This window comes from Taudactylus pleione, unplaced genomic scaffold (assembly GCF_031769625.1).
Source record: "Taudactylus pleione unplaced genomic scaffold, aTauple2 ptg000201l, whole genome shotgun sequence".
NCBI classification, from domain to species: domain Eukaryota; kingdom Metazoa; phylum Chordata; class Amphibia; order Anura; family Myobatrachidae; genus Taudactylus; species Taudactylus pleione.
The window spans coordinates 13441358-13456765 of NW_028284603.1; the positions used below are offsets into that span (position 1 = coordinate 13441358).

The following is a 15408-nucleotide window of genomic DNA, read 5'->3' on the forward strand; positions in this document are numbered from 1 at the left end:
CACCTATGGTAGTTACACCCATACTTACAAACACATACAACTGCTGTCTCCATAATCTGTACCATTCACACTGAAATACCTTCATGGACATTACAAAGATTTATCACTTTGCCTCCTAGACTTAAGGTTTATGTAATTTTCCTCATACAACAATTCACTCCAGTATCATTTTACTTTAAACAACTGTAAATCCTACCTACATTGCCATTGCTTGTTTCCAAACAATCTCTACAAATTTGAGATAGCAACATCTCCAAAACAAACAAACCTGTACACTCTACACTGAACTCCCTGCTTGGAAAATTCAAAAACTCACCACTGGGCTTGCATCCATATGTGCTGGCCTTTTGTTTTTCAAAAACACCAGACTGCATTATCTGTATTTTGTACGAATTGGAGGCAACTAAGAGTTTCATCCATTCACTAGTCATCTTGAGATTGAACTACTGTAACATCCTATCATCTGGCCTCCCTCCACCCCTATCAGTACTCAATGCTGCTGCCTGCCTCATCTTTCTCTACAAATATACACCATCTGCCTCCCCTCTCCTGCAAGCCCTTCACTGGCTCCTCTTCCCTTTCAGAACCAGTTCGAGCTTCTTACTTACAAAGCCTTCACCCAATCCTCTCCCATTTAAAACTGTGACCTCATCTTCCTTCACACTCCCACCCACAAATGCATGCCACCTCTCTTGCCAACAGATTTCCTCCCACTCCCGCCACCAAAATTTTGCCAATGCTGCTCCCTACCTTTGGAATGCTCTCCCTCTCTACTAAATTTTAAAAGGGCTCCGAAAACGCACTTTCATCAAAGCCTTCCAGCTCTCATCCTAACCCACTACTCCATGCGGTCTACCCCATCTGCGTCACCCTAATCTTTCTGCCCCTCCTTTACATTGTACGTTCTCTCACGAGCAGGGCCCTCTTCCCTCATGTGCTTCTCCTTTCCCTTATATACACTATCATACTCCCTACAACAGCACCTAACATTTGGTGGCTGCTGCCCTGCTGCTTATTTGAGTGTTACAATCGCAGCAATGTTTATAAACGATGTCCTTGTCCTGCACTATGTACTGCTCACTGTTTTCTTGTTTATTTGTAATGTGCTGCGGAAGCTTTGTGGAGCCATAAAAATAAAAGAATACTATGATGTACTAAATTCATGTAATCACTCTTTAGAACACCCTTACTATAATGTCAGCTTTGCCCTATGCGTTAAAGTAAACTGACTATATAAAGTGTTATATAAATGCTTTTTATGCCATTTACAAGGATATAGGTACAAGATTTTAGGTAGACAAAAAGTTTCCAAGTTTCTGAAAAGTTTAAGAATGTGTTCCATGGAAGCCCCAATTTCACTAATTTCTTGCCATTTTGAAATCCATTGTAAAACACTCAATTACATAAGTTATTTATCATGGCCATTACCAATAAACTGGTCCATTTTACATATTTAAATATATTTTCAGTTACTTTAAAATGTCTGTCCAATTTTAAAGCCAAAATAAACAATTTTATCTCACTTGGATTTGAGTAACTTATTTTTTCCCTTAGAAAGAGCATTTCCACTTGTCTTAAAAATTAAATGTCCCACCCCCACTGTGAAAATATCCCTTGCTGGAGTCCACTTTCTCTATGCAAGAGCAGCGCCTGGTTCGATACGACCTCTACTAAGAGTAGTGTACAGGTTCTCAAAAAGAGCATAGCTAGACCTTTGGGGGCCCCATTGAAATTTTGCCATGGGGCCTCCACAGGTCTAGCTATGACCCTGGTAATAGACTTGTCACTTTATAACTAAAGGATAACATTATTCGTATGGTGTGGTGTGAAACTCCTGCTTAAAGCGTCTTTCTGGAAAGCAATTATTCCTATAGAATAATATACAATAAAGAAGTCCGAAACGAACTAACAAGTTCCATTTTGTTTTATTCATACAGTATGAAGAATTCTACAGTTCCTACAAGTTATATAGCATGCAGAGGAGAAAAAAAAAAAAAAAAAAAAGAATTAACTTTCAACATTAAACATTTCCCCACACAAAATTAAAAAAAAAAAAAAAAAAATCTCCAATAAAGGAAATAATTGCTATTTCAACTTCAGCCAAGATATGCACAAGGATAAGAAATAAAATGCATCTGCTAAAAAGTTTATAACACATTTTATGTACAAAAAACTCAAAAAGGAATAAATTCACAATAGACTATATCCCTCTAGAAGCTGAGCGCATGGCAGCTAACACTGGAACAGAAGACCACTGGCTGGGATAATGAACCACGGACTGATCCAGAGGAAGAAAGTTATATGTAGTGGAGATTTTTTTTTTGGATTGAACATCAACATGTACCAAAGTTTGGCAACATTTTCTTTTTTTTTTTTTTTTTCTTTAATATATATTTATATATAATGCAAATTATGTAAACAAGAGGAACATTTTAAATCGATCTACATGCAAAACTCCATGTCATGCAAGGACACCAAGCACCTCGATTTCTCTCGCACAAACAGAGCCCCTAATGTGCAGCAACTCAGTTGAAGGAACAGCTATGGCAGGTAAGTTCTTTCTATTCTTTTTATTTTATTTTTTTTGCAATCATTCACCAGCCCATTAATATTATCAATATATAAAAAAAAACACCATGGATATGCTGTAACAAAAAAAAATAAAAAATGCAATTATATATATATCTTCCAGCCAATAGTACCAGAGCAGAAACAGGAGTGGTGGAAAAGTTTCAGAAAAAAAGTCTCACTACTTTTATATCACACATGATGTAGTAAATATGGACAGATCAAAACATGGTTTAATTTCACGTAAAAGGATGACAAACATTCCACCAAAAAAACAAAACACCAATCCTCTCCAACAGTGTGCGCGAGTCACAGTGTGCGAGTGCGTATTTAAATGTTACTAGTCATGCTGCCTGCAGTACTTTGCACCACACTGCTTATGTAAAGGGAGAGGGTCCTCGTACAGTGTACCCATTGCAGCTGCTCCATTGATGGAAATAAAGGTGTAGTGAGTTCGACTACATAAAGCAGAAGAATAGGTTCTGTGAAGTTGCCATTTGCATTAAAAAGGATTTTTTTCCCCCCTATTGGCAGTAACCTTTAACTACATTTCAAAAAGCAAGAGACACAGTCCCTGGTAATATATTAACATGTATAAATTAAACATACAAAATTTCCAGCATAAAAAAAAAAAAAAAACACATGTAAGACATGTAAAGTGATCAATGCTGTTGCTTCCCATTAATCTAAGTAGTTAATGTACAAAATCCTCAAAAGAAGAAAAATAAAAATAAAACAAGAAATACACTGGCCAGACACCCAGTTGCAAATATACATTCTCCTATATCCGTATATCTTTATTGAGACCTAGATTAACGCACATAAACACGTACACATATACTGTACATACTGTGTGAAATAAAAGTAAGGATTTATTTTCATGTATTGAACGGCTTATGTTCTGCTTGGCACTTTTTACTCTAATTTAGTTTTCACTCAAGTAAATTAAGTTTAAGCCCACCTAATTTCTACATAGAAAGCTATATATATATATTCCTTGATATAAAAGATGAAAAACAAAAATAAATAAAAGGCCAACTCCCTTCCTTTTCTCCATCACGCTGATAACGCTCTTCCCCATCTTGCTGTCCTTCAGACCTTAAAGTGCTACACAGTTATTGAGAGAATAAAATGTTCAATAACACTTAAAGTTGGCTTCATGAGGCTCATGTTGGAAAATGTGGCTTCACAGAGAAAAATACTTCCATTTAAAATACACAAGAGAGCGTTGCTGGACGTCTTGAGCAGATCTTCAGAGATGGAGGAGAAAGCAAAAGTGTTGGGTGATGCTTTGAAGAGTCACACATCAACCACCATCTTTTTGTGGATATCTAAACCTCCAACGACCTGAAAGAGATGGAAATCCATCCGTTAGTAGATAAAGGTTGTAAAAAAAATATATATAAGTTACTTGCGTTTAATAATACAATAATAAACTAACCGAACTATATAAATATGGTACAACCACCATAGGATTGTGGATATAAGTGAAAGGCATAGTCACAGTTGTGGATGGTCAAAGAAAAAAAAAAAAGTCTGCTTTTGTCGGTATGCAGTCATTATGATGACATATGAAGTGTCAACATTAAGCTTACCTTAAGACAGGGTTTCCCAAACTCTGTCCTGAAGACACCCTAACAGTCCAGGTTTTAAATATATCCATACTTAAGCACAGGTGAATGAATTAGTACCTCAGTGTGATTACACCATCTGTGCCCAGGCATGGATATCCTTAAAATCTGGACTGCGGCTGTATGCCACAATTATGTTACTGCCGGACTTGCACATTTTGTTCACAGCCCCGTCGGGCTACGAGCAAAAATGTGCGAGTCCGGGGTGAAATTGGGTCGCTAATAGTACGCAATTACAATGGACAACTCAAATCCTTCACTCCTTTTTGAATCGAGCCCTTAGAATGTTGAGTTAATACAGCAAACTCTGTTAAGTCACCTGGATCCTCGCTAAAGCCTTGCGCAACACGTTTGTTTTGTTTTTTTACACTTAGAGGAAAAGCGTGTAAACTTGTATATTATCTGAAGAAAATAAATAGAAGGGGAAGTTTGAAGCCTTACAGACACGGATCAGTCAGCAGGCAATAACGCCAAATTACTTTTCAAGACTGAAAACGAAAACAAAATAAAGCAAAAAAAAAAAAAAAAGACTTGCTGGCTGTAAATAAGATTCCTGCAAAAGGTCAGAAGAAAAGTAGAGACAAGCAAACTAGGCCAAGGAGTAATAGTGGTAGACAGGCGGATACCCACATATAAAAAAAAAAAAAAAGAAAAAGGTAACTTATATGGCTTCTTAAAGAAAAGGTTAAAAGGGGATTAAGGTGGCAGGTTGGCAGACAATCACACTGCATCTTTCAAGAGCTTACAATGCAGGACAGCTGTAGGATAATGTGGAAGCTTAACAAAGCTGCTTTTATAGGTCTTAACACATTCTGAAAGTGGTCTATTCTTGCTTAAATTCTTCTTTTAACGTAAATCTTAAGTCTCGGTGCCAAGGAAACATCAATCTATAAAAAAGAAAAAAAAAAACGGAATGGTTTCTGGTCTGCAGTTAGTTGTGCAAACTGGCAGGAACGGGACAAGAAATATATGTCCTTGCCATTGCTGACAACCAGAGAATGGACTCGCTGAAACAGCAGATTTATATTATATATAGGTGGTAAAACAACCATATCTAGGCAAACACTGTACACACAATACATTTTAAGTTATGATAAACAGAGCAAAGTTTAACCCTAAAGAGCCAGGCCAGTGAATGAAAATGAAGGTTCAGTCTGATCAAAGAGCAGCCTAATGGCAGAAAGGATGTTACCAACCCCAGGATAAGGCTAAACCATGGTTCTATCCCACATCTACTACAAACATATCAGAAGTCACCTCATCGTTAAAATCTTTAGAAGTCTCCCATAAAGCTTCTCCCCTCTATTATACAGAACTAGAGGAAGCCCGGGTAGCCTTTACAGACTTTCAGTTGATAACATTAAACGGTCATAAATGTCGCAGCCGTTATTACCAGTGGGGAAATAAGGCGGGTAGGCTACTAGCAAAAGTATTACGGGAACAACGAGCAGTCACATTTATTCAGGCCATCAAGGACGAGCAGAGTTCAACTTATAATGAGACTGAACAGATTGCAAACTCATTTAGAGACTATTACGCCAAACTCTATAACCCTTCTGTCTTAAGTGACGGGAAAGTTATTCCCGCGCATAGGGAGGAGATTTCCCATTACCTTCAATCCATTCGCTTTCCAACATTATCTCCAGTGGATGTAGACATGCTAGACCAGCCCTTTCTTTTAGAGGAGGTAGACCGAGTGATATCATCATCTCCTGCTGGAAAGAGTCTGGGCCCTGACTGCTTTTCCATAGCATATTACAAAGCGTTTAAAAACAAATTGCTCCCCCCTCCTAACCCATGCCTTTAACTCTAACTCAGATGAGAGCCGTTTCTCTAAACAATCTTTGGAAGCGCACATTACTGTTATTCCCAAGGAGGGTAAAGACCTCACCTTATGTCCGAGTTACAGGCCGATATCACTTTTAAATACTGACCTGAAACACCTTGCCAAACTCCTGGCCAACCATTTGAAATTTCTCTTACCAAATCTGATCCATGGAGATTAAGTTGGCTTTGTTCTTGGCCGGCGAGGGCAGTGACAACACCACAAAAGTTATCCGCTTGATACATTTTACTTTTATCTACCGACGCAAAAAAAAAAAAAAAAAAGCTTTCGACAGGGTGGACTGTGACTTTACGATAGGCCTTTTGAGACACCTGGGGGTGGGGTCAACATTCCTTCTTAGAACACTTGCTTTATATGATGCTCCTTCCACTAGAATTAGGGTAAATGGCTCTCTCTCCAAAGCTCTCAATATAACAAACGGCACAAGACAATGTTCCCCGCTATCCCCTCTCCTGTTTGTATTTATATGAATGGCCCTCGCTAGAGCTTCTATACAAAGCACAAATATTTCTGGTATCCGCACTCGTCACAAACCTAGTTGTTTAATTTCCCATCCTTGTATTGGAGTTACAGAAGTTTAGCACCCGTTCGAAAATAAATTTTCCAAATCCATTGCCATGAACCTGACTGCCCCTCCTTCCATGGTTGATGGCCTGAAACAAGCTTTTTCCTTTTCCTGGCACCCTACCCGCATTAAATATTTGGGAGTCCAAATGACTAGAGATTTGTCTCAATTGTTCTCAACAAATTTCACCCCCCTACTACAGACGAGACATTCAGACTATAATAAGTGGCGATCCAAACGATAATCCTGGATTGGTAGAATGAATGTGGTCAAAATTAACTCCCTACCCAAAATACTATATCTAATGCAAACTCTTCCAATCCTCCTGCATGATTTCAGGCGGTTCAAAGCCTCATTCGTCACTTTGTTTGGGATCGCTCACCACCCCGCTTTAGGCATGACATTTTGTTCCTCCACAAACACAATGGCGGTTTGCAACTCCCTCATGTAACTAGCTTCAATCACGCTATATTGCTAAATTGAATCCTTGAATGGACCCAGGTGAAGGACTCCAAGCAGTGGGTTGCGATAGAAGAAACTTGCTTTACATGCGCAATAGGAATAACTCCTTGGCTCCCTGACCTTCCTAGGGCAAATTCACCCAACTATCACCCCTACCCTTAGTTGTTGGAAGAAAATGAGGCTGCATCCTCACATATCTTCCCTTATTTCCCCCCTCCCATCCTTTTTATGTAATACTGCATTCACTCCTGGGATCCATGAGGCCCCTTTAAACAGTGGTCTGCAACTGGAGTTTTCCAGTAGTGTCAGTTAATTGGTCCCTCTGGGGGAGGGGTAGCCAACCTCGGTCCTCGAGAGCTACTAACCGTTCACGTTTTTCAGACCACCTAGCTGGTGCACAGGTGTATTCATTATCACCAACACATTTGAAAAGATCCACATGTGGAGCCAATTATTTATCTTGTGATTCTGTGAGGAGACATGGAAAACATGGACTGTTGGTAGCTCTTGAGAACCAGGGTTGGCTACCCCTGCTCTGGGGTTTGCTCATTCACAGTTATACAATCATTGAGGAACTTGCCCCGGTCTGAGTTCTGAAAATACCTCCAGGTTCGACATTTTACCACTACCACCTTCAAACTAGCCGACCTCTCTAGAGATCTCACCCTTTTTGAATACTTATGCACCTCAACCCAGGCACCTTCTCATACTATCTCTGCATTATATACACTAATTATTTATAATCTTTTCAATTCACCCCCTCAATTTGCATTAGGATAGGAAAAGAACTTCAGGGTAGGATCGAGGATTTCAAATGGGAAGTTTTTTCCCAAAATACTCATGCTAGTTCGTTTTATGGATATCAACTTCTGCCCCCTCCAGTAGAAACTGCTTTTTACATGGACGACAATCTTCTTAAACCAATCTGATTTGCGATAAGCAAACCTTTCGATGACACTGCTACTAGGTTCCCATGGTTGGCATTTAAAGAATCTGCCATGTATATAACCCATGTGGGATCACTTGTGACCCCTGTTACGTCTCCAACTTTTTTAATACCATAATTAGAGACTCAGACCCTGATTCAGAGCCGGACGCTCTGACAGAGCACTCGCTCTGAATCAGGGCCGGCCTTCTTGTTTTTTAGAGCGGCCTCCTGCCTGCTCGCATAGCTGTGGGTGACCTCCCACAGCTATAGCGAGTGGCCAGGAAGATGGTCGCGATGGTCAAGACCATCGGGCTTGCGACAAGACCCTTGTGGTAGAGTCTCGTGGCCGCAAGCCCCAGAGAGATTTCGGCTCTCACAGAACCAAAATCTCTCCCACTGACATCACTCATGATGATGACGGAGCCGGAGCCGGCTCAGTCGTGTGCATGCGCACTGGTCCACCATCGACCTGCTTGCGAGCGTATAGCGCTTGCGAGTGGGTCTGAATCAGGCCCTAAGTCAGGTCCTAAAGTTCCAGTCTCTTTGAGATGATCAAGTGGTCATCTCTCCTCCCTTCTACCTCCATTCCCTCCCACATTCCCTATTTCTCCTTCTCTATTTTTATGTTATTTTATTTATATAATTTTATATTTCATTCTTTCATTATAAATATATGTGTTTTGGATATTATATATTGTTTTAAGATAATTTTTCTAGGAGACATTCCTGTTTGTACCTGCAGATATTCATTTTTAATCCTGTGTAGTGTAGGTTCTGATTCTGCATGTACTATATCTAACTGTATGTTTCGGATTTTTGACTATGTATAACTTTTCTTTTTCCATAAAAATAGTTTGGATAAAAAAAAAAAAAAAAGTTACCTCATCATGGGCATCAGAATTTAATGGTGAAGAGGATTTGGTTATTGAAACAAAATAAGTATTACCGTCAGTGAGGCATAGAAATGCAGATTTTTCATTTAGATAAAAAGCAAACACACAACACGATACATTTAAATTGAATTTAACCCTGAAGACAAAAATACCTAATCTGGTTACCTGGTCATGCAGGTGCAGGGAAAACAAACTTGGGAGACTTTTCTCAGCAACCCCTAATCAGCTTTCATAATTTGCGGGCATGTCGCTGAACTAACTCAGATGCTTAAATCGCTGACATTGGAGGCCATAGTATCACTTAGATTCTATACCTAGCCTTTAGCTGGTGCAAGTGTCGATGGTGCGACCGATGGCTACATCTAAAGACGCACCAAGTGATATTTTCAAAGAGGCTCAAAGTGGACATCAGTCCTTGCACAGGCAGACGCTCGGGTGTACACCAGGGAAGGGCTTGTGGCGGTATTAGCATAAACTTGCAGACACTACACCGACAAAAGACGCACACATGGACGCGACTGAGTCAGACTAAGAACCAGGCCCTGTATGTTAATTCAGGCTTGCCACAAGGCATTTATGTAGAACGTGTCAGCACTGAGGTGGTATGATAATGGGGCTCTGGTTGGAAGGTTGACACTAAAAAGGTCGACAGTGTATAGGTTGAAAGTCAATAGGTCATCAGGGAAAAAGTCGACACGGGAATGGTCAACACTGTAACAAACTCAATTCAGGACACAGTTACATCATTATTTCACTGTATAGATTGTGGTGTGACCCTTGTGTTTACTTCAGACTAATTTGCCATTCTTTACTGGCTTTGGCCACTATACACCCTATTCCTACATGACTTATTATTTGGGTACAGTCATAACCATGCATCATCATGCATAATGGTTTTCCACTACCTGTCTCGTCTCCCAGGTTTTACTAATCTGTTTGATTAATTTTTCAGTATTTACACTCTCATGTAGGTATATACATATCTGCAGTAGAGTGTCCCCCTCAATATACTCTATATTGTTGCCTTTGACCATTCATAGCTTTTGGTAACCAGCACCTGTGTCATATTATCAGCTTTCCTGTATATGTATTACTTTTTTATGTTATACTGTGGGAGACTCATGCTATAGTAGTTCATATGTATCACTTTGTCACTTCTTTATTCACTTATTTGTTTGCACATTGCCACGTGTGCCGCAAGTTAGATCGTTATGTTGCTTGTTTCCATTAGGCAGTTCAACATAGTTGCTGCCTTTCAGCACAAGCTGCATGCTCTCTCCCCCGCGAGCGCTAACCGCGGCATGGAGTGCAGCATGCTGCCGCTTTGTATTTGTTTATGTACATGGTAACTGGGTTGTCTTGGTTACTTACCATGGCAATGACGCTCTGTGCGGCTGCATCACTGTGAAGCGCCCTGTCCCGCCCTGATGACGTCATGGACGGCGCAGGGTGCATTGCACATGGTCACTATGGGATGTCACTGGGTATAAAAAGGTATGCACTGTATCACTTGTCTTTAGTCCTTGATAAAGGTCACCTGACTGAAACGTTGAACTTTGACCTGAATTGTGAGTCTTCTTTACTACAATCCTGTGAGTGCCGCTGTTATTTTTATATATTTTTGGCAATTTTGACCATTGGATGGCACCCGGGCAAGTACTTTTAAAATGTTTTTCCAATTAAACCAATTACAATATAACAATAAAAAAAAAAATAATTCACACATCAAAATCGTAAAACATATCCATCACAAATATATAATACATTCACAAACTGCAGAAAAAGAGAATAGACTCAGTGCAGAAAAGTATCAAAATAATCTAGTACAGAATATAACCGCGTTTGGGAACCTCTGACTTAAATGCTAGGGCACAGAATGTCCATTGCCAATATGCATTAGATAATCATATATACTCAGCATCAAGCAAAATCCAACCATAGTCTGACTCCCAATCAATAAACATAACATCAAATTTAGAATCTAGGAAAAGTTTGCCGATCCGGCGGCAACTTAGCATATGTAGATTGTAAACATCTCTGTCAAATTCGATCAAACTTGGATTCAGCTTTACGAGTAGAATATAAATACCATTCATGAGATTTTTGATATTGTGGTATTAACTAGAGCAACCCACGAGGGTCAACCTTTTTTAGTGTCGATCTATTATACACAACCCATGACAACGCACTGTAGCTAGGGAACTCCTGCTGCTCATAACTAATACAGGAGTAGTCAGATGGTTTACATTTTGGGTCAATGTGAAATGTACCAGAGACGGTCTTCATCAAGACACAGAGGAGAGTAAGTGAAGTGGGAATAGATACATTTGCATTAATTTTTGCCTTATAAATATATCTTTTTGGTTAGTGTTAGGTCCCCTTTAACAGATGATTACTGTCTCTCCAGCAGCCGCAGGGATCATAAAATCACAAGTAACACAAACAAATACTGTAAATGAAAATACAAGTCATGAAGAGAATTTACACCAGTGGTTCTCAACTGCTGGCACGTGTACCACCGGTGGTGCAATTAGCAAGGCTAGGTGGCACTCAAACTCAAGTACCACCTACACCAGGGGTGGCCTAGACATTGACCGCTGTGACATCTTTAGTTGCCCGCCCGGAGCAAGTACTTTGAGAGAAGTCCCCAGTGTGGAGTACACTCCACACCAGGCTCAGTGATAAGGGTGCATTTTTGAGTACTGGGTTAGACTTCTAGCCTGTGGAGGGAGCAGTGAGAGCTATGTGGAATAAATGTTACAAATATTTACGTGTTTATAAAGTCATATCTGCTGCAATGTGGTACTTGTCCTATCCCCCAGTCGCATTATGGCAGTTGTCCAAAAAAAAAAAAAAAAAAAAGTTGAGAACCCCTTGCCCGTTCTTTACATAATGCTTTAGAAATATCACCAAGGAGTGGAGGAAATTTAAAACTTTGCAATTTATTAAAAAAATCTAGTTTTTGGAAAATGCCAGTTATAGGGGTGACTAGCACAGAAGGATAATCTCAAAGATCTTTCTACAATTATTACACATTGCTGTTTTAGTCACTTGAAATTTAATACATTCTAGTGGTATTGCAGTAATGTACAGAATGTGTGTCCTGTTAAACTGCTCCTTAATAAATAATAAGGGCACAGTGTTCAGTGCTTTGACCTGAATTCTTAAGAAAAAGAAAAGAAATCCCAGTTACACAAATCCCACTGCTCAAAGCTGTCCTTGTCTGATCCTGGATTCCTAAGCATTTGCCAAAATTAAAGACAGCAAAAGTTTCAAAATTAGTAATGATTAAATATTTTTAAAAAATCCCGTCTTTTGGAACGTTGTGGTGATAACATGGATCATCGTGTAGTTCATTTTACTTCTACAAATAACCATTAAAATACAAATGCTGCCTGATTCTGGACGTTGGAGGTGTGATAATTCTGTAGAATCTCAGCCCTGTATCATCCATCACAGTGGATAGGACAATTATGGATCAATCATCCATCACAGAGGATAGGACACTTATGGCTAGTTACATGCAATGACCCACAGAGGGGGAGAGAGGCGCAAGCGAGGGAGGTAAATAGTAGTTTTATTTCATCTCTACTTACAGCACAGAATTCTTCAAAAGATATTCTTCCATCTCCATCTTTATCTGCATTGATAATCGTTTTGTCTACTATTTGCTGTAGCTGAGTGTCCTTGAGATTGTTTCCGACCATCATCTTCAACACTTGGAAAAGCTCGCCATTGGAGATATAGCCATCCTTGTCCATGTCATATATACGGAAAGCAACTATTTAAAAAGATTAAAAAAAAATAAAGATAAAGATATTAATTTATACCAATACACAATGCAAAGGTGACCTAACTTTATTATAAGACAAGAATCCATTTTGGGTGTGGTTTGGAGGGGGGGTGGGGGGAGGGAGATTGTTTACCCGTACCCGCAGCTCCCATCTAAGGTGACGGGTGGTAGCTCGGACACAGCGGCACAAACAAATGGATATCATCCGTCACTTTAAACAGGAGCTGCAGGCACGAGTGTACAAATGACCTATAGGTGATGCCACTTACACTTACCCCATCGGTTATAGATTCCCCTCATTGCCCCCCATATATACACATTATGCAGAGCACAGAGTAGGTTGACAAGCAGCTCAGAGGGGACAGATCAGTCCCCTCAGACCATCAGCCTCTCTGAGTGCTACTTGCTGCTCAGAGTGTGCCCAGCAGTGATCCACTGCTGAGTCCTCCAAGCACATCTGCTGCACTCAGAACGCCAGAAGTCCTGACCAGCCGCGCACATCAATATTCCGGGAGAGGCTCAGAGCCTGTGGTCGCAGTAAATGCCACCACAGCAAGGAAAGCCCATCTTCTTGTGGTCACATCCCATATGTCTGTGCCAGGCAAGGTGTAAATGTGTGCCGAGAAAACATTCCCCATATCATTACATCCACCAACCATAACACAAGACAAGATGGATCCATGAATTCTTGTTGTTCATGCCAAATTCTGATTCTACCACATATTGCAGTGAAAATCTGGATTTTTAAGAGCAGGCAACCCATTTCCAATTTTCAGCTGTCCAGGTTTGGTGATACGGTGTGTAGCCGGTTTCCAGTTCTTAGCTGACAGGAGTGGAACCCAGTGTTGTATTCCGTCACTGTAGCTCTACTACTTCAAGGTTCAACATGTTGAGCATTCAGTGACGCTCTTCTGCATACCACTATTAGAATGCATGGTTATCTGAGTTACTGTTGTTATCCTGTCAGTCTGGCCATTTCCCGCTGACCTCTCTCATTAACTCATTTTGCCCACAGAACTGCAGCTAACTTGATGTGGTTTTGCACCTCATCATCTGTAACCTCGAGAGACAACAGAACGTGAAATTTCCAGGAGATCAGCAGTTCCTGAGGTACTGCCCTCCCCACATCAGTCACAAACATTCAATACACAGTCAAAGTTACTGCGATTACAATTCTGCTCTGCTATGGTGTTTGGTGTGGACAACTGAACTTCTTGACCTTATCTGCATGCTTTTAATGCCTCGAGTCTCTGCCATGTGATACTTGCATTAATGAGTAGGTCTACTTGAAATGGCCACCGATTGTGAAGACAGACAGATTTACACACACTGCAGCAGTGAACATTAGAACTGTAAAGTAATCAATAGCTTTAAGTGCGTTACACCAAAAAAAAATAAAAAATAAAACCTGGTGTCTCGAACACAATTTTGCACTTCATTTTTTATTTTATTTTTTACATTTTTTAAAGCAATTTTAGTCATTTTGAATTAACTTACATCTCAATTTCTGTTCCTTGTCACCCTTAACACTGAACTGTGACACTCCTTCGATAAATTCTGCGTAAAAAAAAAAAAAGAATACACATTGAACAAAAAAAAATTAAATAAATGATGTTCTGTCAAAAGAAACCGTATCATCCTATTTATTACCACATCTCACCTGAGAGAAAAGCAAAAATAAAAAAAATTGCACTAAATCTTTATGGTAATGGATCCAGTAACCTTTAAGTCAACCTCCTATGGACTGAAATAAGTCTTATTTACTGTAACATTAGATGGTAGTGCCGGAGAGCAGCAGAGAAAATCTCTCTTAAGGTCATGGGAATGCTTACCCAGTAACCAGTTCTATCCCACCTCGCCCGTGCCCTGGAAATGAAAGCATGTGAGTTGAATGTTGCCTACACAAAATCCAATAGCTAGCTCAGCGAGATAATAGGTAGAGAGGACAGCAGCACTAATAGGAAATATTAAGATATCATATTGGGAGGTGCTTATGCAGTGTAAGCGTAAATACAGAAAGCAAAGCCTCACAAAACCCCATGCTCTCAACAAAACTGCACAATGCATGTGTGTCAAAATCGGTAGTTTAAAATACCTGGCAAATAAAAACATCTAAAATCAAATAAAATGAACTCAGCAGGCTGGCTTTAGTTAATAGGACATGTCACAGGTCAGACCGAAATACAGTCAGGTGCATAAATATTGGGACATTGACAGAATTTTAATATTTTGGCCTCTATTCACCACCACAATGGCTTTGAAATGAAACAAACAAGATGTGCTTTAACTGCAGACTTTCAGGTTTAATTTGAGGGTAATTACATCCAAATCAGGTGAACGGTGTAGGAATTACAACGGTTTCTATATGTGCCTCCCACTTTTTAAGGGGCCAAAAGTAATGGGACAAACTAAACAATCCAAAATCTAACTTTCACTTTTTAATACTTTGCCTGCAAAGGATTTGCAACAATTACAGCCTGAAGTCTGGAACGCATAGACATCACCAGACGCTGGGTTTCATCCCTGGTGATGCTCTGCAAGGCCTCTACTGCAAATGTCTTCAGTTCCTGCTTGTTCTGGGGGCATTTTTGCCTTCAGTTTTGTCTTCATCAAGTGAAATGCATGCTCAATCGGATTCAGGTCAGGGGATTGACTTGGCCTTTGCATAACATTCCACTTTTTAGCCTTAAAAAACTCTTTGGTTGCTTTTGCAGTATGCTTC

At 39.9% G+C, this 15408-nt stretch overlaps 1 protein-coding gene across 1 annotated transcript in view; it reads right to left on the reverse strand.

Moving 5' to 3' along the window:
- Positions 1-1903: 1903 nt before the first annotated feature.
- The window catches only part of PPP3R1 (protein phosphatase 3 regulatory subunit B, alpha), a 60525-nt gene continuing 47020 nt past the window's right edge, over positions 1904-15408 (reverse strand). The window contains exons 4-6 of the mRNA XM_088477510.1: positions 14184-14243; positions 12490-12674; positions 1904-3915 (exon numbers count right to left, since the gene is read on the reverse strand). Of these exons, the coding sequence (XP_088333636.1) occupies positions 3868-3915; positions 12490-12674; positions 14184-14243 (293 nt within the window). The 3' untranslated portion in view covers positions 1904-3867. The remainder of the gene's footprint in view (positions 3916-12489; positions 12675-14183; positions 14244-15408) is intronic.